The 25,972-nt window shown below is 37.2% G+C and overlaps 1 protein-coding gene and 1 long non-coding RNA gene across 2 annotated transcripts; both read left to right on the forward strand.

Annotated features, from left to right (window-relative positions):
- The first annotated feature begins 3,830 nt into the window (after nucleotides 1-3,830).
- LOC120111924 lies at nucleotides 3,831-5,551 on the forward strand. The gene is made up of 2 exons (XR_005513405.1): nucleotides 3,831-4,182; nucleotides 5,041-5,551. It is a non-coding gene; the product is annotated as an uncharacterized LOC120111924 (long non-coding RNA).
- Nucleotides 5,552-11,394: 5,843 nt separating this feature from the next.
- Nucleotides 11,395-25,650, forward strand: LOC103710040 (BTB/POZ domain-containing protein POB1). Its single transcript, XM_039130291.1, is given in 9 exon segments — nucleotides 11,395-11,774; nucleotides 11,776-11,827; nucleotides 11,830-11,898; nucleotides 11,901-11,936; nucleotides 22,458-22,589; nucleotides 23,425-23,543; nucleotides 23,651-23,714; nucleotides 24,177-24,456; nucleotides 24,541-25,650. Coding segments are annotated over 9 exon segments (1,650 nt in total). The 5' UTR covers nucleotides 11,395-11,696; the 3' UTR covers nucleotides 25,361-25,650.
- Nucleotides 25,651-25,972: the final 322 nt, after the last annotated feature.

Genomic DNA, 25,972 nt, shown 5'->3' on the forward strand with positions numbered 1-25,972 from the left:
CTATGGCTATTTCATGGTTCCTTTAGTCGAGCAATGAAGACGAATACAGTATGTTTAGGGTAAACCTGAAACTGAAGGCAAAGCAATGGCCATGAGGAAGCATTAAACTTGGAATGCTCTCGGCCGAAGGCAAAGTGGAATGGAAATGTGGGGTTTGAAAAAGGGAGGTGGGAGAGATCTACTAGAATGTTTCACCGGCGGTCAAATAGAAACCGTCTTATAACATTGCACCACGAGTCCGAGATTTGTAGATCAATCATCAATTATTAATAATTATCAATAACCTTTTATGAAGATTACTGATTTTCAAAAAAAAAGAAAAAAAAGAAACTACTTACTAGGTTGATAAAATCTTTTAATAATGAATTTAAAAAGTATTCGAACTTTTAAAAAAAAGATTATTCAAAAACGTGGGACTTCGATGCTATTGAAAGAAAGCATGACTTTGTAGCAAAAGAAGAAGGAGAAGGCTTTTTCCGTGTAACAACGTAGGATTTCAGTTAAAAAGACTAATTGGAATATGTTATTTAAGTTCCTTGGTCCTCTATAAGAAACCAAGTTCTACTCAATGCATAATACACTTGTACAAATCCTCACATACTCCTCTCCTTTAAGCTCTGACATCTTCGCCAGGCTAAAGGTCCAAATCAATTCAAATCTAATCACAAGCATTACGATTAACCCGCGGTCAGCCTCCATAAATCCGTACTGTAGTATTCCTTAGTCCACATAGACTATGGACCAGATTTGTTTTGACAATATTTGTAATTGAGATTTTTGACTCTGTCTAAATATCCAAGATTTATCTAATGCATAGCCGATATGAGACTAAACATGCGTCCACATGGGTCCTCACATTTCTACTAATTTATTGATGCATTTGAAAGAAAGTAGGTCTATGGTCACCCATTTGGAGATAGACATTTCTATTAATTATTATTTGTGTAGTTTGATAAATATATTTTCACTATTAATTGGTATGCTTCTCTTACTTTCAGAAAAGCAAGAATTGATCATGAAAGAATGCACTTTGCCAAAAAAATAGAAGAATTTATAAACCTTTGAGAGTGAAATAAAGTTGAAACTTGTACTGTAACATATGCAAAGAAAACTTGGAAAGAAGACTACCACCCTTATTTCTTTAATTGGACGGTCAAAGAATTTAAGCCTTCCTTATACTGATTTATCCACACACACACAGAGAGATATCTGGAAATATACCTTCAAGAGGACAATCCCTTTCATCAGATTTCATATTCCCAACTCAACCATCACCGGACCACATGATGCGCTCAGATCTTGACCCCAAGAATAACTTAAAGTAGAAATTTCCTAAGATTTTCTTGCATCCAAAGATAGAGGAGGGCATTAATTCGCCCGATCGTATATTAGACTACATCTCTCAAGTGGTTTCATGATATCATCTCATATTTCCGGTGCTCCGTGTGCAATTCCCATTGGTTTTCTAAACCTTTCTTTCCATTATTTATATTAAAAGTTATCAAATAAGAGGGCACTTCCATTATTCCTAAAACTTTCAAGGTTCGAGCTGAACGGAATGATTGGGATTCTTCTTGATGACATCCCCTCAAACGTGAACGGGAACAAAGAATAGCCACCTTTGCATGATGGGGACACTAAACTACGTCACGGAGCAACCTAGATATGTTTAACTCTAAAGAGAAGAATCGCATGCGTTCTACATCCTTAGAGACTAATATCCATCCTTCGATGAAGACTGTTTGAGTATGTTTATAAAAAGGTTAATAGTATTACTAAAACTAGATGGCAAAATATGTTGCTGATCTCATGGAATCTACTTTATGGATGACTATGATGGATACTCATTCTAAATTGTTAAATATTTTATTTTTAGATGCTCATAGATGTATTTACTCTAGATTAGTTTCAAAAATATGGTTTACCAAAAAAAAAAAGAAAAAGAATCACCTAATGCGTTATGCAAGAGTTTGAAGAGCTGCTAAATAAGCTTACATACTCCAGGTGTACTTAGGAAGCTCACTCAAGAGCCATTAAGCTAGACAAGCGAAGTATTTAAAGCCTACATAAGCCCAACCAGTCTACAAAGTATGTCCAATTGCAATCTGCCTTTATGCCCAATCAGCCTTCTAAACGGTGCTTTGGCTGCATTACAGACCAACACAATTTTGTTTACGAAGATTTTGGAAACCATCTCATAGACAGAGCCAAGACACAAATCCCTCAACTTCTGAATATAACTGCTAGGTCAACTGCTAAATTCATCGAAGCATAAAATTAAACTCTAAACAAAGTCTAAATGTCTGAAGTTTGGCACCATGAGAGATTTCCAGCAGCACCCAACGTTTAACATAAAGTATCACAACAATCTTGGGTGACAATTTTTTTCTAAGAATTTGTTTGGATGGTTGGGCTGAAAATTATATTAGATTCATAAATAGGGCCAGTATAATCAGCAAGATTATCTTTGGACTGGGTCAGCTCGAATCTCACGAGGAAGGAAAAAAAAAACTCAATCATCCAAACAAGTCCTTAGGGTTTTGTTAATTCTCCTTTCCTCCGGCTTAGGCTCTTATATTTTTCAAGTGTGTTATATTTTTATCTTTTAGTTTCTTAATGAAGCTAGTGGAGCTCATCTCCTCTGCTTCATCGAAAAAGAAAAAAACAATCTTGTACTATAAAAGCAAACAGTTAGAGAAGCTCTCTAAAATCATGCATCCAACCTATACGATATAAATTTTTGCCTTGATTCCAAGTATATGCTAGTGCATAGACGATGTTGGATTTGTTGGCATCCTTTTTCCAGCATCAAAAGCTAAAAAAGTTGCATTAGTGCCTTGTTAACTTAGCACTAATGACTAACAAGCATCAATATAACTTATAAGATAATTATTGGCTAAAATGTAATTTATAACAAGCTAAGATCTCACAAAAAAAACTAACTAGAAGATACTATTTATATTTCTCAGATCTCTACAAATATCCGCACTCTCCATATTATATAATCAACATAAAAAGAAGCTAGAAGTGTAGCTGATTGGATGACAACCTATGCAACGCTACTAATCTTTCTCCTCAATTTTTGAATATTTTATTTTCTGATTCGATTTAATTTTATTTGATACCCAAAAAATATTATCTTCATTTTGAACATATCATTTGAATTGCACGCGTCAAACGCTAAATGCTTAGGTTAGGCGCCGAATTAGGCATCCAAGTTGGGGAAGAACTTGGACCCTACATATTTTTGGGAAGGTCCTAAATATTTAATTACCTTTTATGACAAAACTAGAAGCCATACTCATGCAGCATCTCTTTGCTGTCCATGGCATGGCTTCATGTGGATGCTCAACTTTCAAAAGAAAGTCCCACAAAAAGGAAGCCAAACCTGGAAAAGCAGCCCAAGCTTCCTGCGCATTCACGCGCCTACTGGGGTCCAGCTTGTTCCCCACAAATGGACCGCCGACTAAAGCCCATTATTTCGGCAGCCAAAGCCTATCAAAAGAGATGCCAAAGGCGCACCAAATCCGACCGTTGCCAGCCTCGTGAGGTGGGATTCGCTTTAAAGGACAAGGGAGAAGACATAGATATTATATGGAAAGAGATGCCCTCTCTCGTTTTCCCAAGAAAGAGATGCCCAAGCTTACCAAAAGAAAGAGATGCCCAAGTGACCTCCGGCTCAACTACCGAGGAAATCCCTTCCCTTCGTCCCCATAGTCCATCCGACGGCCCTCGTCGAATCTAGGGTTCCTCTCTCTCCATCCTCTCATGAGCTCTATTTAAAGCCAGGCCCAGCACCTTAATTTGTCCATCCATAGGTTGGCGTATGGATCCTTGAGAACGAAAAGAAAGATACGTAGCCATTGGATCGAGTTGGGTTTTATATACTTTGATGCGAGGAGTTGGTGAGGAGGGTGTGGAGGGGGAGCAGTGGTAAGAAGGAAGGGTGCATAGCTGAAAGAGCTCCTTTCGATCCAACCCACGAGGGGGAGTGGGGTGTATACGGCTGCTGGTTCATGAATACCTTTGGGTGCACCGGTTCGTGAGCAGATGAGGGTGCACCTCAAGGGCTGTGCATGACCCAGGAGACGTCCTTGCCTTCCTTCTTCTCCTGCTTGGATTGAAGGGAGCTCCTCTCTCTCTCTCTCTCTCTCTCTCTGGGGTTGTTCTTACAAGTTAAGGGTAAGTGTTCTATGTAGAACTATGGTTTTTATCTTTAATTTATCAATCTCCGTGCATGGTATGAGCTTTCTGGTTTTCTCGAAGATCTTCGAACTGGTAGAGTTAGCAAGTAGCTTCTGTTATTAAGAGATATTTGATTTGGAACGCACAAAATATTTGGTTTGTATTCCGAATATGGTAAGCTTAACGGTACTTTGAATATTTATTAACGAATAGAAGCGGTTCAGCGTTGGGGTCCCTTCGTGCTACTCGGAGGACCAATGTTAGGTTCTTTTAAGGGACCCTTCTGTTGTCCGGGGCACTAGTAAAGCCCACTACTTTATCATTTTCTTGTGAGCTCTCGGTCATTTCCAGGATAGTTTATTTTTTCACATTTCTTTCATTTGATTCGCATCAAATATGCTTGATTTTGATAAGTTATCTCCTCATGTTTCTTCTTCTTCTTCTTCTTTTTCCTTTCATAAACAGTCCTCTCTTCTTTTTCTTATTTTACGTTTTCCTACTTCTAAAGCCATCCTATATTTTGAGTAGCTTTTTAAATTTTTGATGAACATTTTGATCAGCTTGAGAGGCACCCCTTTCGCACTTAATATACAGGAGCCAATTAAGAAGTACACTTCCTTAGCTCGTGTCTCATGCATACGTGGCTTTTGTTGACACAGACATGCATGTATATATGCCTTGTAATACTCCTCTGGAAAGATATATGGGAGCTTGTGAAGGCTAGTTTTAAGAGACGAAAACCATGGGAGAATATGGCCATCGCGCCATAGGTCTATCAAGTATATGATATTATTTATTTTCTACCTCGATTATTTATCTGATGGTAATTGAATTTTATGGTTCTTTTGTCTTCAGACGGCTGCTCTCTAAGCAGTTTCAACTACTCCAGTTTTTAATATTCTTGGTGCTTGTAAAAAAGACTTGGATCAATCCTTTCTTCAAACTTTTATGGTTCTTGTGTCTTCAGACGGCTGCTCTCCAAGCAGTTTGAACTGCTCCAGTTTTTAATATTCTTGGTGATTGTAAAGAAGACTTGGGATCAATCCTTTCTTCAAGGTTGCAGAAATTTAGGGGTAACTGGGGAGGGCCATCCACCATTGTGTAGCCCTGCGCTGACGAGAATGGTTAACATGCTCTTGCATTTCAGAAGTGTTAATTTGACTATACGTGCAGTTTAGTTTTTTCTGAGGTATCTAAAATTTAAAATATTCAAACAAGCCTTTCATGTTTCTCTTGGATTTCTTAAACATTCAAAACGACTTGATAGAAAAAGTCTAGATATATCCTGCATAGTTATCATGAGCAAAATAAACAAATTGAATAATCGATGTGGGACTAAACACACACCCGCACGGATCCTCACATACTCCATTCAAATCTAATCACAAGCACTACGATTAGCTCGTCGTCAGCCTCTAATAGATTTATGTCTACAATGTCTTCTAGTCCTCATAGGTTATGGATCGAGTCTGCTCTGATATCATTTATAACAATGAAGGACCTCATTCAAATAACTACCCAAAAGATATATGTTTGGGTTCATTGATCCCATATAAGCATCTAAGATCTACCTAGCGAATAACCGATGTAGTACTAAATACACGCCCGCACGGATCCTCACAGTTAAAGCAAAGATTCAATATTAGTTAGGTTCTAAACATAAAGGACACTCTAGGTTACCAACGCAATTATATTCAAAAGTTCAATGTTAGACAAGAAATAGCACTATATTATGAGGTTGGCTCTTACTATTTTGGTTATACCATCCAAAATATATGCACGCCAATTTGATCCCTTCCACGGTAGGTTTTAGAAGACCAAGCTGAGCTGCATCAAGGGGAATTGTTGAGTGTGGAGGAGAAGTAGATTTTTTGTTCCCCCTCCTGTTTTTCTGCGCTATAGAAGGATTTGCCAAGGTAACATCAGCAATATCACTCTTTAACATATCCTTCGGCAGGCAAACCTCAGCGAAAATGATTTTACCGTACTTGTCGCTCATCACGTAGCAAATGATTGAAGAATCTTTGGATGACAACAGTGAATTCATTGCATGCTATGTATGTGATTTTCAGGTGCAAGAAATATTGGGTAAGTATTCCCAATCCAGTCAACTCGAAATTTATTTATAATAATATTATTATTTTTTTGTTTTATCATCTAAGAATAATTGCACACGAAGGCAATCTCTTACAATTGGATTTTTAATGTCTGGGTTATGTATGAAATCAATATGTAGTTGTTAACCTTAAATATTGTTTAAGCGGTTTGTTCAAAATCAAGGATGATCATGCGAAAATATACCCAATATGCAAAATAAAAGCATAATATATGTAACTTGAAAACTTCTGAGATTAAGGGGAAATTTACCCAAGATCAAGTGTGTACAATCGTGGTCCATGCACATTTAAGACGTAGGAGTTATTTGCTCCTACCACCAAGGCTTGAAATGGGCCAAGCAAATATAATTTTTTTTAATAAGCTGTCAATAAGATTAATCAACAAAACAATAGGTGGTCCTCCAGTGCCCGAGGCTCCTATTGCTATGGGGTTCTGAGATAGTTAGATGTGTGTAGCCTTAATCCTATGTACATAGCGTTGTTTGAATAGGATCGACCCATGTCACATTAATCAGGCCATTGGCCACTCTATTTTCAGCCCCCCTCCTGCTCTTACCTTATTTTGAAGGTGCTTCATAAGCCATTCTCTAATCAACGATGTAAATTGGCAAAATTGATAAAAGCACTAAGGTGGATGCCATGTAACACAATTATATAAATTGTAGAGTGCGACCCAACATTTCTTCGAAATGATAAAAGATTATTTTAAAAAAAAATACCGGTGGAAGGGAGGCAAGCTTGCAGTCTCAAAAATCATTGATGCCGGTAGAAGATGCATCCCATAGGAGTTAGCATGAAATAAGTAATGGCGATCATTCATGTAATATTTGCGTAATTTGGAAATAAATTTTGATTACTCTCTATCCCATTTTGCATGAATATGTGATAATTTATTATCTGTACGTACATGTTCTTCTGGAATGGATGGAAATAACTGAAGTGATGAACTTGCAGGATGCTTTCAAGAATTGAAGCCTACTATCTAATTAAAATGGGGCAGGTTTTTGATTTGTATAGGGTAGTAGGATGGAGTTAGGTTCAAATATTTGAGTTTTGTTGTTTAAGGCAAGTGGGTTTGGAGCTTGATTAATTCCTCCATTGGTTTTCTGAAAGAGATTATTATAAGGAATTACAATATAGCTGTGGCTTTTGGGAGCTCTATCTACTCATGTTGTATCAACTGCCAAATCACTCAATAGTGGATTGAATGTTGGAACTGTTTGAAATTGGTGTTTCTCTCTGATTGGTATATTATTGGAAGTTCGAACCCTAGCTCGTTGGGTAGGTGCTCTTTAGTTAAATCTTGTTGAAGGTGCTCCTTAATTTCAAGAACCTCTAGCTGACCTTCAATATGACAGTTGTGATTTTGATTGCTACAAGATTGATCTGGGAAGAGCTTTTGGTGTCCTGGACATGGATGCATGTTGCCTTATGGAGTGCTGTAAACTTGTCGCACCATCGACTCCCTTTATGAAATTTTATGAAATGATTACAGGATTAACTTTTATGCATGGATGCTGTAGAAGATGCATTCATAGGAGTTAGCATGAATAAGTAAATGGAATCAGGGGAAAGAGAAGTTTCATCACAAGATAACATAGATCGTCTTGCGCCCAGGTTTTGGTTTATCGTTAACGTTGGCTTAATTTCATAATGGTCTCGGAGTCGTCTTCCAAGCCGCAGACATGGGAAGGTTTGAATGATTTATATACGATCCATCAGTTTCCCACGCCGGACACCAGCGTATGATACTCTACCTTCATGGCCGTAAAGACGTTTTGTTCTGGAAGAGGGCTGATAGCTGAGGCCATCCGAACTGCATTGCAAGTAGGAGTTCAAACTACACACGGTTCAAGTCTTTCTCACAGTCCAAGGTAGAGATCAACAGTGATTGGCAGTGTTCATTGAGAAGTTGACTTACCAGCAGCTTCTTGCAAGGAGGGCTGCTGCCATCCAACCTGAAATAATTAATGGATTCGAGGCGCAGTCCGAGACCACCAGATCTATTGAAACTAAGCATTCGAATTAATGATGTAGAGTTCTAGTAGCCATGTTTCTGTGAATGGGCATGTGGTTCAAGGGTGTGTAGGTGATAAACGGCGAGGACAGCACATAAATATGCTTCCCGGATCCAATGCTCCATCGAAGCTGTTTAGCAGCAAATGAGGTGCTTTGACAAATAACTCTCCCAAGATCCATCAAGATGGTATCTAGTCTCCACCACCTGGCTCAAACTCCAAAGTAACTGTGGCTTAATAACTACTTGTATGAATGCTTTACCCATCAATGTTTGCTGCCGAAACCTTCGTTCAGAGGGTGACAAATCTTATCCTAAGAATCCAATGTGGTTTCTTTCGATCAGTGCTGTGACCCCAAAGAAAGGCCCCAAATAGCATGTTGAGTTCATTAATAACTTTTCTAAGGACAACACAGTTTTCCCAAGAGATATCGAAGTTGCACTTCCAGAGGGGCAACGCCTTCCGTTTTCTTTTTTGATGAAACAAAGCCTTCCATTTTCAACTGTCTAACCGGCTCTGCAACTTCTCGTACAGAGGGCCGAAGTCGTTAGCAGAGAGTGCCGAGAGCCAGAAAGAAGGATGCTTAGGTATGTCCTGACTCCCATCTTTAATTGGAACATCCAACGCCATTGGAATTGCATGCCGACGACCAACCAGCATGCAGTTTTCCGCGAACAGGATACGTGAAACCTGCAGCCCCTCGTTAAGATATCTGGAAGGGTTGCAAAGAACCAGTACCCACTGCCCTCTTTAAGATAGATCTTGAAAACATGTCCGCACAAATGATCAAAAGAAAAGGTGGCGAAGGTCAACCTTGGTGCAGGCTCGTGGATGACTGGAACCAATCTGAAGGAACACCATTTACTGGAACCGAGAAATTAATTTGGTTGCCTCAAGCAACATTCAAACCAATTCTAAGTTTGATCATCATCATGGTTTTAGATTTTGAGGTCCTCTTCAGAGAGTGCATTAGCTCCTGAGCCAGATAAACAATGTCTGAGATATTGCAGCCATAGACAGAAGCACCTTGTTCATTGGAAATCAGAAATGCCATAATAGGCTTCATAAAGTAACTAGGAATTTCGTATAATTACTATCTCGTAAACTGTGTTACATAGACTCGCTGGTCTATAATCTTTTGCCTTACGGGGATTGGATTTCTTAGGCACCAGCGCAATGAAAGTGGACTTCCAAATATTCAGCATGGATCCAAATTAGAACTCAAGAACAGAGGAGGCCAAAATGCTTTGAAGAATAAGTTGGAACCTAGGGCATGATCCGAAGACATCTCAGAATCGCATTGTCAAACTCTTCGTCTATGAAATCTACAGTATGACTATGATTATTGCTAGCTGACACAATGTATGGAATCTGATGTGGTGTATATTTGTCGTCCTAACCTCGATAAAGGTTGTAGTCAGCTTTACCTCGATATTGGCCGAAGTGCCGAGTTGATCCAACCGAACAATAGGGAAGAAACACGTGTCTCCAATTCAAGCCTAGTTAAAAGCGGCCCATGCCTACTAATAGTGTGACTATAATCATATTAATTTAAGAGCGGTTACTCCCAACTAGCTCAGTCATTATTGCATGATCAAACTGTTATCATCCACGTGCTTAACGTGGGATAGTTACCAAATAGTTACTGCACGTCGCGCCAATTTTGGTAACAAATACCAAACCCATTCCTTATAAGAGGGTGACCAAAGGATCTCCAAAGATGTTTTTTCACTCATTCTCTTTCCTGAAACTCTGCTACTTTTAAGTTTTCCACCATTTTCTCAGAATCCAGTAATTTAAGAATCCAAAAGTTTCCCACTAGACAAATTTTAGAAAGTGGACTTCCTTTTCTATTTCCAACTCGATCAGGTGATACCAAGTAATCCATTTAACCCAAGCTCAGATTCAATGGTCATCGACTTCTTCCACCAACTCTCCAGTCCAAGTTCTAAGCTCAAAGCTAGTCTACCGACCACATTTCTTCACCTCGATATTTGGATTCTAGTGGCAATAGAACCGAAGGAAGCTCTACTATCATAATAGGCTGATAAGAATACCATTTGCCATAAAAAAGATCTTTGAGTAGCTGCTTGATATCGGCATATTTATCACAACGGATCCATCAACTCTTTTAGTTATTGTTATTCTGTTATTGTTCCTCACAATAGTTGCTCCATGGTAGAATTTTATAGTAGCGTCACTGTGCTTCAACCATGAAATTTAAGATTTTTGTAGCCAAGGATTTTTTGCTGTCGCAGGAACTTACGTTACTCCTTGATCAAAGCCAATAATCGTTAGTAATTATTATAAATAAGTCCATCCTCAACTTCAACTGCATGCTCCAAATCTATTGCTCAAGGGTTTCCATTTTCAGAAGTAAAGATATTCTTTACTCTCTATTCCGCTTCTTCAAAGTAATATTCCCCAATCTAACGAGCATCGACAATTTGATCATATGTGATTTTTTTGAACCATAAGGCTATATGAAATCTTCTCTAGATAAGAGGTTGAAAGGTGCGACCATGCTCTTTTCATATCTACGGTCTAAAACCAGCAATAATGGTTGATATACGATCTCTATAAAGTAATATGTCATCACGGTTTACTCGGGCATCAAAATAGACAAAATTATGGCACATAAAAATAACTCTATTAGCAAATAGAATACCTAATCTAGTACAAATAATTTTGCCTTAAAAAACTTATTACATTACTCATCAATACTCCACTCCATTGCATCTACAACAATAGATTTTGAGCAATTTCTAAAGAGCAATGCTATATGGCTTTGATTTCATGTACATGAAAAAATTCTCTCTATCACACAATAGTTGGGGCGTGACACAACTAATGAATTTGATGGTGCTAAGCTAGAATAAAAGGGGTTGTTCATGTGTACACTGTTAAGAATAAGGAAGCTAAAATCTAATTTCTAATTCAAATGACTTTTGTTAAAAGATGATTCCATACTTGCAACCGTATGCTTGAACCAGTCACTTGTAAGAATTTAAAGATTTTATAAATAGGTAAGGAGTCCTCTCATGGCGGTCTGAGATACAATCCAATGCTTGTCTCTTCGGACAAATCCTTTTGTGATTCATCAATAGCCCTTGACTTAAAAAGCAGTGCGGAAGAAGTTACGAGAACCAAGAGAACAGCCGGCCTGAGTCCGTCCCATTACCATCGCCCTCGCCCCGAATTTTTCTATATTAATCTCCGCCGCGCCGAAGGGTACCTTCCTTCCTTTCTCGGCTGTCTGTTCCGACCGAAAAGAAGAAAGAAAATTCTAGGGGTAAAAGGTCAAGCAATCGGGAAGCTGCGTCGAGGCTACTAAGGCTTCGATCTTGGCGCTCTCTTTTGGAAGGGGAAGAGGGGAATGGGCGGTGGGGATCTCTTCGACCACCGAGCGGTGATGGATTCGGACTTCTGCGGGGCGAGCGGCAGCGACCAGAACTTTCGAGTTCGCGTTCAACTCGAGCAACTTCTCCGACCGCGTGCTGCGGATCGAGATATGGCGGAGCCGCCGGGGAGCAAGTCCGACGGCGAGGGCGGAGCGGCCGCCGTGGAGTGGGCGCGGCACCCAAGCGCAAGAGGGAGGAGATCAAGAAGGACAAAGGTCACCGCCTACCTCCCGATCTCTTATTCCTCAGAGATTTAGCCCTTTTTCTTTTCTTGTTGCTAAAATCTTTGTTTTCTTTTTTCCTTGCATAATCTTGTTTGCAATGGAGAATTTTGTCCTTTTCTTCTTCGTTGTTTTGTGTTTGAGCCTCAATTCGCATGGTATTGTATGGCTGTTTATGATTCCTTTTTTTTTTTAAGCATGCTGGATCAATTTTTTTTTGAACAAAACCCTAATCTTTCTTCTCGAGATTTCTTCCCCCGAGTCTGAGGGTCATCGGGTAAGCATTTCGATCAATGTAGGGGCTTGAGTTGTTGAGGATTTTTTTTTTTTATTTTTTAAAATTTTATTTAAACCCCTAGCAGATGGAATTCTAAAGAGAGAAACGGCATATTATGGGTAATGAGTAGTTTTTTGGTGAGTGAATTATGTGTAGTTATAGACTAAAAGATTCTCTGGAACATCAGGATCAGGTTAATGAGGCAAAGAAGTAGTGAAAGGTTAGGGGTTGGACAAACTTCTGGGAATTTTATATTTTGTCCCAATGAGATCAATTCATTTCTAGAGTCACTTCGATAGGTTAGTTCAGCATGGGAAACAAGAAAGATTTAGAATTGAGATAGGATGAAGGGAAACTGTACTTAGGATTTTTTTTTGCCCTTCTTTTCTTTTTCTACATTTGACGTTTATGATTTGCCTTTTTGGTATTTTTAGAGCATGTTGGATCGAATTCTTGAATAAAATCCTACGATTTCCCTCTCTAAGATTTTCAGAGACATGGGTTGATGAGTTTTTTCTTTTTAACCCCTACCATGAAAACTGTAAGACAGCTACCTTATGTTACGACGAATGAGTAGTTTTGGACTAAAAGGGTTCTCTGGAACATGATGATTGGAGTTACAAAATCTGAGAATTTAAGTTTTGTCGTGGTAAAGTCACCTCTTTTTTAAGTGGCAGTTTACGGCAAGATCAGGTTGAGCATGGGAAACGAGAAAATTTACACTTGGGATAAGATGAAGGTGAAGTTTACTTGCTTTTCTTATTTTTTTTCAACTGTTTACTATTGCAGACGGAGATAAGGTTTCGATCAGACGGTGAACAATCCAATACGTTTTCAGCTGAGAATGTGCATAAAGAAAATTGAATGATTATTTATGTCATATATTAGTAGACTGAGTCACTGTCAAGATAGCTTCACCTTTCAAATGTTTTATATCATGGTTAGAGATTATCAATGGATCTTGAAATTGAGCAGTAATCTAGTGACTTTGTATGCGAAAATTAGTTGAAAGCCTTGCAAGGCAATGGTTGTCATCCAAATCCATATACAAGCAAGTTTTTCCATCTTTGCCGAGACACCGGTTGATATTGGTATTGGGCGCTCAATTTCAGCCCTTGTTGTCTTAATAGTACATCCCGACATATTGGCCAACTTGATACCAACATATCCTTTTAAATTGTTAAATACTAAATACAATGCCTCAAAGATCCAATTAATCTATGTTTTTCCATATTGAGTGATATTTCTATATCTTGGTTCCTATATATCGATCGAGATTTCAGAATATTGCAGTTCTTTCCAAATCCTTCCAGCCTTCGATCTTAGTTGGCATAAACTGAGATCTCAATTCATCTCATCATTAGCCACTCCTCTTGATGACTGAGATATCGGTTGTTAACTTCTTGCATAACGGGGAGCAGAGTACATCTGAGATCCTCAATGGGACAGTCTGTGTAACACTTTGGTGTTGGTATGTTTGGCTGTATACCCTTATATTCAGGGATGTTAGTGAGGTGGATCTGACCAGAGCATATGTGAAATTTCAAATAGTCCTACAAATCCCTACTTGTCTTGGTTAATAAAGAAGTTGCATACCTTTGATTAGTTTTTAGACCACTAGTTTTATGTATTCCTTGTTCATTAAAGGTATAGAAATTAAGATAGATATGAAAGAGTTATAGTTGGTGCAAATTTTCCTGAAATACATCAATTGAATATTAGTTAGTTTTTGTATAAGATGAAATTTTTTTAAATGTCTAATTTTATGCTTATTAGGCATCAAACTTGGTCTTGAAAATGTCTTAGTTTGGTTATAGCTTGGACCTATGTTTTTAAGATTGTGGTCATATTGTAAATTACAGTGGGAGTCAATTTGGATACTGGCTTGTATTGGAGAGTTAGAATTGTCCTTTTTTCTAAAAAACATTTAACAAGGGTAAAACAATAAGATAAAGTAAGAAGCATGATCTAACTGTAATTTGAATTATTAATGAGTAAGAAGCATCATATAAAGAAATAAAAATTTAGTTTCCAACAATCACAAGCTCATAGATATCGTGTCCAAGAAACAAACACTTTGTTGATTATTCAATATGGTTAAATGCCATCATACAAGTGTATGGATATCTTAATTTGATGTAAGAAGATGCACATAGACAAGGTTATCGGACAAAGAAAAAGATGTGAAATGTCATCATTATCATTATCATCATTGTTCTCAGGTTTGACATGCAAAATTGCCTTCTTTCCTCTTGCCCCTTGATGAACTAAGTTCCCCCCATGGGCATCTTGATAAGGAGTTTTCTCACCTTTATGAGCAATCTAACTTCTATATGAACGTGAAAAAAAAAAAAAATGCATTGCATCAATTCATCTTCGAAGTAGAAGGTTGTGGAAGAAAAGCAATCGGATTCTGAAAATAGTATAAGGGATGAAGTTTTAGGTCTTATATCCTCAACAACTAGATTTCTTTTTGAAAGTTGAAATCCTTGAGATTGCTAGTATTATGTTTTGGGAGATTATTGATGATGAATTGATCATCATGAAAGTCAGACATTAATGGATCTTAAAAATGGACATTGCAGTTGCTTTAATATGCAATAACTTAATATTAATCATTCTATCTTACAACAGAAAGGATCGTAAAATCGACAATATGAATCTTACCATCCATGTCTGGATCTTGCAATCCAAGCTGCTCCTAATCCATGGATCTGATCCATATTGCTGAAGCCTACTTTGATCTGGATTTTACCATCCATTACCGTGGATCGTAAGATCTTGAGATTTGTGCTTGGACTATCACGGGCTTAAATTCATTAAGTTTGTATTTAGAGTGGTCTGGCAACTTTTTAACGTAGGGCACAGTAAGAACCCAAATTTTGTTGATTAACATATTTCTTATTTGTTGTGATGGATTCCATATCTCATCTTCTGCATTCCTTATCTGATCTTCTGGCTCATCTCATCCTCTCTTTCTTCCTTTCCTTTCATTTTTCCCATCTTTTCTTTTTGGTTGGAAAAATGACGGCCAACATGTTTTTTTTCCTTTTTTTTTCTCCTATTCCTGACAGCACTGACACAGCCATCAAGCAGATGATCTAAAAAACATCACTAAGATAATTTTTGATGCCCCGGAAGAACATGATTCTTAATTTCATGTGCACATCAGTTTCAAATCTACTATCCAAAAAAGTTAAACACAAGAGTGAATACTACTTCAGAGTCCAGCTTATTGGTGGTTAAATACGTTTCCATATATCAAGAGAAGCTAGATGCAATCATGCTTCCAATTCAAGAAGTTACAAAAAAACTGATCATGAAATGTCTATGTGGTGAGGAACTTCTATGCAGTACTATTTACATGTTACTTTTTGTTGTTAGTTTGCTTGACTGTTAAAAAGATGATAAGGGATATGACTATAAACTTGTTGCATGCATTGTTTACATTTTTTTTTGTTAGTCAATTGAGCACTATATAATTTCTAATTAACTTATACAAATGATCTAGTGATTGGATTATATTGTTAACTATTGTTTTCTTTAAGGGCATTGCATGACCTAATGTATGCAGCATGAAATAATAGTGAAAATCTGTCTTTTGCCCAATTTATTCTCAACATAACTTGTGATATCATGGTAAGTAACACATTACATGGTCACATTAGTCAAGAAAGGTTTCCTTGACAGCTCGATGGTTAAATGCTACTCTCATCCTCCCTCTTTTCTCCATTTCTTTTACTTTTTCCTGTTTTATCCTTCCTATATCTAGTTGTCTGTCACTCTAGACATTTTGTTTTATCTTTATGAATTGCCAAAGAAGAAATGATTCATTCTGTCCTGTACTCAAATTTCTGACTAAAACCAACTGAGTAGAAATTGCAAGTATCCCACCTTCTCTATTCCTTTTTGCCAATTTTAAATTAATCAGACATGCAAGTAAACTGGAGTTGCTGTTATCTTCATCTATATATTTTTGAAATATTATGAAAGAATAAATGTCAAGATTTAGGTGGATAAATATCTTTTTTTTTTAATTTAATAGTACATGGAAAAGAATAACTTGCTTATCCATGGCTGTTTATGAACATCAAAATTCAGATTACTCAAAGTCACTCATGTGCTATTCTCCTTAAATAAGATTTACTTCTGTCATCACAAGTTCTGTCACTTTGCTTTTTCCCCCAGTTTATTGATCCATGATCATTTATGTACTGAAATTTCCCATCACAATTTATATCATAGGCTAAGATGCTTTCTCCATCCAACTAACACATAATAAATTATATTAATCCACCCTAAACTTAGATATTGACTTCTTAATCTTTGTTTCTTTCTTTCTTCGTTACTCCCCCCTGCTGCCTCCATCATGTGATCTTCTACTTGAATCACATTTTCTTTGGAATGGGGGGACTAGATGAAAGCAGCTCTTTAGCAGTGGATATTGTTGTAGATTTTCTTATATTCATCATTGTGCCTTTAATTTCAAGACGCTTTTTTTTTATGGTTCTAATTAAAGACATATTGGAGGTGATTCTATTGGTTAGGATATTGAGAAGTTGGGGTCTTTTTTGGGGATATGCTGAGATGTTTTACCTCTATCAGACTTATTGCAGCTCATACTTTGACAAATTTTTGATGATCTCACCCTGCCAAGAAGATCAGTCTTGAGAATATCTGATTTATTCTAATAATATTAGTCTAGTATCAGGTACAAGTGATGAATATGATGAATTATTCAACCTAACTCAAGATTTTTCTAAATCAATTTTTCATATTTTTTGTTGTCCTAGCCAACCAAATGAAATCTCAAAATGTAAATGAGTAGCACAATGAGCAAGGCTTTATTTTACTAATGATGGGTTATGACTTCTAGTGGGCTAAAAATAATAGCAAGTAAAATTACTTCCAGAGTGTTCCTTTCCTCTGGGCCACAACTATGCCATATCATATGATGTTAGTAATGGAGACTTGAAATGGCATTTTGGAACAATCATAATGACCTTGATCAGTTTGTGGTATAGTTCTACCTCAGAATAAACTTCTTAGCCCTAGCACCATGAATATTCTTAATCTTGTTTAATAACTCGAATTCACCTCTGAAACATAATAGACTTGTAATTGAATACTTAGAGCTCAAATTTAACCAAATAAAAATAACTACAAACTCTGCATTTTGTTCTTCTGTATGAGTGCTATGTTTTTATAAGAATGCACCTCAGGTTTAATTATACTGCTTAGAGTTTTTCCCCTTCAAAGAGTCCTAGAACACTCATAAGATCTGGTTTCATCAGTATTTAGCTGCTTTGGCATATGCTGAGAATATTGTAAGACAACTTTCTAATAAACCATAAAACATCAAAGTTTCCTGTTTGGACTGGATTTTACTCAAAAATTTAACCAGATAGGAAGATGCATGAGACATTCCAATTCCTGTTCACCTATAATTTATGAGACTAAAAGAAATAAATCTGATATTGTTAGATTGTGGTGAGTTTGTAGACTGTACTATATCTGTGCAAATACTAGGAAATTAGTTGCATATTCCTCGAGTCTTGGGGGTGTAAGAGTTTCCTTTAATGAGTCTTAGAAGTTAGAATGCGCATAAATTTCACATCTCCGATTTTAACTATAGTTGAAGGAAGCTAGATTGATAGTGGACTTGGATTTCAGTGAAGGATCTGGCACATTGCAACCTCAGGTAGGCTTAAACCTTAAAATACTAGTAGCTTAATATTTGTTTTATCATATTTAAAGCTAATAAATTGTTTTCCCATTACATGCTTGTTACTATATGTGTTCAGAGGCATAAAGGAGCAGAAAATTAGATAAGTGAATAATGATAGATAAATGGAGGTGTTATGAACATTGGAAAGCTAAAAAGTGTATGGGCATGGGATTATCTCTTGCTATATATAATGAGAACTCCAAAGTGTTAGAGGTCTGTCGTTTGACATTCATTCGACTATCTCACATGATCTCACATGAGATGGGAAATGCTGGCAATTGTGACTGCACGTGAGGAGAGAGAAATTTGAGTTTCCCCCTTTTTTCCCTTCTCTCCTATATCCCAACTTTTGTTTTCTTTGAAATCCTGCTAGAGGAGATCACTTGGATCTCGACTTGAGCACGGTGCTCTTATAGGATAGTCATAGGAAAATTAAACAAAAATTAAATCAGTTGGGTCGAGTGCCGATGAAGAAAAATACTTCTATTACTCATTAAAGTTAGAAAATACTGGAAATCTAAGGCTCATGAGTTAAAAAACGATAGGAAATTTAAAATAGAGATGTAACTTTATAAGTAAATGAGATTGTTTTTCAAATCTAGCTATAGTATTGCAAGTTGAAGGGAAAAAACAAATTGGACGCCAAATTATCTTTGATGCTATATGAATCTAAATATCCAGAGTTAGTTTTTTTTGGCTTCTCGTGCTTCGCATGTGCTGAGTGCTAGGAGCTGGAATGAGACCTTGAATAGGGTTTGACAATAAAAAGGTTTCTATAACTAATGTTACCAAATATTCTTTCCTATTCAGGAGCCTTGATGCTTTTGGGTTTTTGTTAGTATCAATTTTTTAGAGTATCTAGGGATCCAAAAAAAGTCCGGTTGATTATTTGTCTTATTGCATCATGCATTTAATTAACAAGGATATTTGACGACAAGTTATTACATAGGCGAGCCTTGGAGTAATGGTAAGCTTGCTCCATTATAACTTGGGTGACATGAGTTTGAAATATGGAAATAGCATCTCCACATGCAGGTGTCCCCGATCCGCTACGGCGAGAGCCTTGTGCACTACAATGCTTTTTTATTTGATGATAAGTTATTATAAACCCTTTGATTTTCCCATCAATGTCGTTTAGGTGAAAGTTTGTGTTTATTTATGTTAGATGTTATTTTAGAGTACTTGTAACTTCATAGGGATTGTATCATATACTTCAACAGGATGTTGCTATTTGGATGTACCTAAAGCTCTAATAGCCTTCCTAGTTTGATATAAATCTTTAAGTTGTTTAGATTGGGATTTTACCAAATACAAGGCCTCCACTATTCTGCCCTCCATGACAGGCATTTGTATGTCAGGTCCAAACTGTGCATTAGTTTTACTGGTGGTTGTTGGTTATGTATGCGGACAGTATTTACCTGTGGCATATGCTATATGGCTTACTTTTTGTGGCAGCGAGCTACTTCCATCAAACAACCATAATGAGCAGTTGGTAATTCATGGTGCCCTAAAATTGCCCTATATGTTGGACTGATGCAGAAATTCCTTGATTAGGTAAAAATCTCCAATATGCCATCTGAACTGCCTTTGAGCCACATAATTAGGCGGTCCCTTCTCAACCCTACTCGGGTGGCCCTTATACGTAGGCAGGCTTCTTAGCAACTGCCTCAGTCAGCCTGCCTAAGCTAACTGGGTCAAGCTTAACCTACAAAATACCTCACTTAGTTGCAACAGATTTACTGATTAGTTGTTTCTTTTGAACTTTCTATTGGTTTTCAAGATTGCCTATTATATTTAACTCATGTGAATAACTTTGCATGTTTTAGTGAATGATCAATTCATGTTACTGTATGATATGTAGGGAAAGATTGTACTTCTACATCACATCATGTTGTGTTGCATAGGTCCACATTGAACTGGAAAAGTTAGTTTAACTACCATTTTGTTTCCTTTAATTTCTTTTGACAAATTTTATAGCTAATTTTATTTTCTTATGAACTTCAATTTTTTTTTTTTTTAAATCCAAAGTTTATATTAGTTGTTTGCCTTTTGCCTAAATGCTGTGTGGTCCCCCTATGCTTCAATACTACAGTAGCTTTTTAGAAACACAATGGATGACCGTGACTCGTAAATCAGGCTGACCTTTATAACATCAAATTTGAGGCAACTGTCTGTTGTTTATAGAAATTTGATTCATTAATCTATTTGACAAGGGTTACGAATAAGAGTGTCTTTCAGTTATGTTTAGGTGTCAGGCTTACATGATTTCTTGATTTTGCAAATTATCCAAGATTAGTCTAAGATTCTTTTCATTAAATTTGCATTTGATCTAATTTCAAATGGAAAATGGTCTTTAATGTCAAGTGGATATACATAATCATATATGAATATACAAAATTCTTAACTTAATATCATATGAGTAATATGGTTTTTTTTTTTTTTTTCATCATATGATTGTTTTATAAGACTACATTGAAGATGCAATATATGTATACTAGAATAAATATTAATGAAACTTCATGAACTTAAAGAATACTTTATTATGAGTAATGACATGTGCCATCATATATTACATTCGTGTTCATGTTAAGGATTTCTATCAAAAAGTTGTTTTGTTCTAATTTATAGGTTAATGGAGTGGTCTGTGATATCTATTGTCCCTTCAAGGGCTATTCTGAGTGAAAAATGGTCAATGCACGGCATATAAGTATTTGAATCTATTTTGGTGCATGACATGGAACTCAATATCATCATCTGGCTTTGAAGATTTTAAGGCTTTTAAAACTCACTGCTTTACACTCTTTGAACCCCCAATGTTGCAAAATATGTTATGGGTTCATTTTAGCAATCTTCCAAAGGTCTGATCAGCATTCTAACTGTTGTGTTTAGGAGAGCAATTTAAAAGTGAGGTCGTTATGTTCTGACCAAGAGGTGTAAACGGGCTGATCTCAGCCAAGCTAGGCCTAGCTAGAGCTGAGCTAAATGATCTCAGAGAGTTGATCTGAGCTCTGCTCAAGCTTGTTACAGCCTGGCTAGCCCGGGCTTGAGCTTAGGTTATTTACATTTCGAGGCATCTCGAGCTCAGCTGACTTCGTTTGCTTTCAATATCAACGTTTTGTAGGAGGTTACAACTAGAGCAGGAGAGTTGGCTTGGGTGGCGGGAGCTGCAGAGTTGATGTATTTTAAAATTACATTTTCATAATGAGCTTATTTGAGCCCGAATACAAGCTTCTCTTGAACAGCTTGTTCATTTGACAGCTCTAATTCCTAAGGAGACACTCGTTCACTAATGCCATTATTATTGTCTGGTTCATGTAAGGTTGTTATTGCTTGGTATTTTGAAACAATAGATTCCAACAACCCTATAATGGTTATTTTTCCCTTTTAAATTCAAAAAAAAGTGTTTATAATTTGTATTCCCTGGAGAAAGCTTTAATTATCATGTGATCATGGTATAGCCATTAGGAAATGTTGTACATAACTATATTATGACCTTTGCCATATGGATCATATTGGGCAGTGTAGAGAGCTAATAAGCATAAGAGAAATGTAATAGACATGAGAATGTTCCGGTGGATCTCTGGCTGAACTAGATGGATAAAATATGGGGTACATTTTCTGAAGATTATAAGTTTTATTAGTGGAGGATCAAGGAGAACTTGTTTTTGAGGTGCTGTAGACTTGTTAATGTAGGACACTGACAGACTGACAGTCCTTGTGAGGCAGTGCAATGACCAAAATGATTGATGTAAGACACTATTCAATAAAGAGGACTTGTCTTGGGAAAGGTACCAACTCGAACTGATGGAACATGGCTTATTGTTTATGTTTATACCTGTTAATAAATGTTAAAATTGTTGGGGCATTGGTTAATATAAGTGCATGCTTTCTATGTCCATATTATTGTTATAGGTCTTGCACTGTTATTTCTGTTATGCAATATTCAGTCTTATAACTGTAGGTACATCCAGGTAGTATCAGAAAAAAATTGATTGCGGTTATGGGGAAGATTTTAGCGCTGTCATCATTCACCATCTGATCTTTTTTTTGGGGAAAAAATCAATTCTATCACTTCTTCAATGATTACATGTGATGCAACATCAAGTTTATTGGAGTTGTCTGACTGATGGTTCTAGCTTTCCCACTAGAAAACTTTTAACCACAACAATTATAGTTTATAATACATTTTCATTCTCCTCTGAAATCTAGCTTATAGTATTTGCAGTGATATCTACCTTTCTAAGGAAATGTACGGAAATTCTTGTGAATGCCACTGTAATCTTGGCTGATCTAGGGCAAACACAGTCTTGCCAAATTATCATTAGATCTAATGTTGCTGACTGTTTTTGGAGGTTTTTTCAAAAAAAAATATTGATGTATTATTTGAAGGATTTTGGAGAAGTAGTTGCCCATTAATATGATTTGTGTAAACTATTCTTTCATATGTTGAATTGTTAATTGGTCATATTAAATAAATATGTTTCTTTTTTCTTTCTTTTAGAATCTTTAGCTGCAGAGTCTGCAAAGTCTCCGACAGAGCATATCTTGAATTATGACCAGCTCGACACCGAGGATTGTGTAGCTTTTGAAAATAATGATGAGGATGCAGTAGCAATGATTGAAGAATCACCACCAAATATTGGTCGAGATGGTAGAAACAATTACTGTTTCAAAATTTTGTTTGATTTAATTTCTGAGATGAAGTTATTTTCCAGCCTATATTTAGATGGTCATCTGTCAGAAAGTATGGATGGAAAACTTTTGGTACTACCTCATTCTGATAATTTAGATTAGTGTTATGCATTTTTCAGTTGCTTTTCTGATGTCTATTATGATACCAACCATTGATTGCTTGCCATCTTCTGGCCTTTATGCTACCAACCATTGACTGGTTACCATCTTATGTAAAGTTCTATTATTTCTTCTATGGTATGATTATTAGTCTCTATGTTGTAACATAAAAAATTAATTGGATTTTTCCCTTCATGCAATTCAATATTTTTAAGTGTTAAAAACAGCTTCTAGGCACTCCACTTTATGTGTAGAATTGACAGTCAGACCCTCATAGGGCTTGATCCTTACACGATTGACCAAACTACAAACTAGCATCTATGCAACTCCTTTGTTTCTGCCCATTATAGAGCAAGAACTGAGCCAACGGTGCTGTATTTATAATTTATGGGAGTCTTTATCTACAATTATAAAGGTGTGAAGTGAAAGTGTGAAGTTGGTTGTCTGGCCAGCCAAAGAGTTTATAATAGTAGAATTTGAGCAGTGGTAGACTGGAGCTTAGGTGGTTCAGCAGAAAAGTCAAATAGATCATATGACTTCGTATAATTTTCAAGACCAATTAAAAATGTTTCAGATTATTATTATCATTATTTTTCTTGCCATGTTTGATCTCAGACCTTTATTTGTTGGCATTAGTTCTGTAGTTTTTGTTTGCAATTCTAATTGGAAAGTATAAATCTTTGGAGGTGATGATTCACAAAGCAATGATTCAACCTGGAGCATGGAATGCTCTAATGTTCTGAGGGTTAAATCTATTTACATCAGTTCTGCAATATTGGCTGCAAAAAGCCCATTCTTTTACAAGGTAAGAAACTGCCCCACCTCTCCTTATGTAGAATCTGTACTCTTCTGTTCTTCTCTTCCTTGACTGTAATGACTATGCAGCATTCTTAACATATTTTTTGCTCTTAGCTTTTTTCAAATGGCATGAGGGAGTCTGACCAACGTCATGCTACCTTAAGAATCAATGCATCAGGTAATTTTGAAGAATTGCTATGATGGTTTCAAAATGGTACATGCAAGCTTGACTATTTGCAGTTGTTCATCAACTTCTAATCTGCATCTCCTTGTCAGATCTTCACCTTAAAGAAGAAATATAACTGTTTGATTTATTGTCATACTCTTGAATCCCTATTTAATTAGGTTTTCATGAAGAAGATTATTAACATTACTCCACAGCTAACTACGTTATATTTGGTGTAATCTGTTAGCAGCTCTGTAAATTGTCACTAGTCTAAGAAAGTTGAGATAGCATGATGTTGAGTCGCATAAACATGTTTCTCAATTCTTGTATTATTAGTTCATGTTGTCCGATATTAATGTCAAGCTTACTATGCTAGAAACCACCATACAACGTTGAGTTATGACTTATCATTTTATATAGATAAATGCTTTTTGGTATGTATCACTTTACTGAATTATTTTCTTTCTGGAACAGAGGAAGCTGCTCTTATGGAGCTTTTAAGTTTTATGTATAGTGGAAAGTTGTCAACCACCTCACCTTCCCTCCTCCTGGATGTGCTGATGGCTGCTGATAAGTTTGAAGTTGCTTCTTGCATGAGACACTGCAGTCAGTTGCTTAGAAGCTTGCCAATGACCACAGAATCTGCACTTCTGTATCTGGATCTCCCTTCTAGCGTTTCAATGGCCTCTGCAGTCCAGCCAGTGACTGATGCAGCCAAGGAGTTCCTCGCCCATAAATATAGGGACATAACTAAGTGAGTTAATTTGTGCCATTAGGTGTTATATATAAACTTTTTATCGCTATGTCAATATGAACTTAGCAGTTATTCTACTGGCAGGTTTCAAGATGAAGTGATGAATCTTCCTCTCGCTGGCGTTGAAGCTATCCTGTCCAGCAATGACCTCCAGGTGGCATCCGAGGATGCAGTCTATGACTTTGTGCTCAAGTGGGCCCGTGCTCAGTACCCGAAGTTGGAGGAACGGCGTGAGATCTTAGGGTCCCGCCTTATCCGTCTTATACATTTCCCTCATATGACTTGCAGGAAGCTTAGGAAAGTTCTTACATGCAATGACCTGGACCATGAGCTTGCTTCCAAGGCTGTCACTGAGGCACTCTTCTTCAAGGCAGATACCCCGCATCGGCAGCGTGCCCTTGCTTCAGATGAGTCGACCAGTCAGCGGTTTGTTGAGCGGGCATACAAATACCGTCCTTTGAAAGTGGTAGAGTTTGATAGGCCCCACCCACAATGCATAGTCTATCTGGACCTGAAGCGGGAGGAGTGTGCCAAACTGTTCCCTTCAGGCCGGGTTTACTCTCAGGCATTCCACCTTGGCGGGCAGGGCTTCTTCCTCTCGGCTCACTGCAACCTGGATCAGCAGAACTCATTCCACTGCTTCGGGCTCTTTTTGGGGATGCAAGAGAAGGGTTCCATCAGCTTTACAGTAGACTATGAGTTTGCTGCAAGGACCAGGCTGTCGGGAGAGTTTGCCAGCAAGTACAAGGGCTACTACACTTTCACGGGTGGGAAGGCGGTTGGGTACAGGAATTTGTTCGCCATACCATGGACATCATTCATGGCTGATGATAGCCTCTTCTTCATCAATGGTGTTCTTCACTTGAGGGCTGAGTTGACCATTAAGCAGCCATCGGCATCTTAGCAGAACCAGTGGATCTACGGCTGTGTACAGAAGGTCACCCCCATGAATGTGTCACAGGTGTTGTATATTTCATGGATACTGTTGGATGTTTTCTTGTTTTACTTGCCCAGGCACTTTGTGTCAAACCTAATGAAGAAAGAAAGAAGGTCGGTAAGCGTGCTGTCCCAATGTCAGTCTTTTTTTGTTTTCTCTACAAATTTGAAATGCAAGGATTGGATTGTGGTTATGGTGATACATAAGCTCCCATCTTGGAGGAAATCATCAAATTCCTAAAAGTTCATCCTTTGGTATCTTCAGAACCTAGTCGTTTAATGTTCGGGTTGTTGGATTGTTTCATCATCTTTTAATGCTTTCAGGTAGCAAAGATACCATTTTTGTCTCTAAAAGCAAAGATCCAAAACCTTGCTTATTTAACATCTATGAACCTCAGGATGTAAATGCCTGCTGGGACAAAATTGGCTACTTAGCATGCTTTGTTTTGCACTAGAAAAAGAAAATTAAAAAAAAAAAATCATATTTTAGGATTAAAAGAGTGCTTTTTCTCTGGTGATGGGTGTATATTACACAGTATTTATAAGAACAAAGCAGGGGCACGCTAGAAGTGAGCCATTT

Source organism: Phoenix dactylifera, chromosome 9, assembly GCF_009389715.1.
Source record: "Phoenix dactylifera cultivar Barhee BC4 chromosome 9, palm_55x_up_171113_PBpolish2nd_filt_p, whole genome shotgun sequence".
Classification (NCBI taxonomy): domain Eukaryota; kingdom Viridiplantae; phylum Streptophyta; class Magnoliopsida; order Arecales; family Arecaceae; genus Phoenix; species Phoenix dactylifera.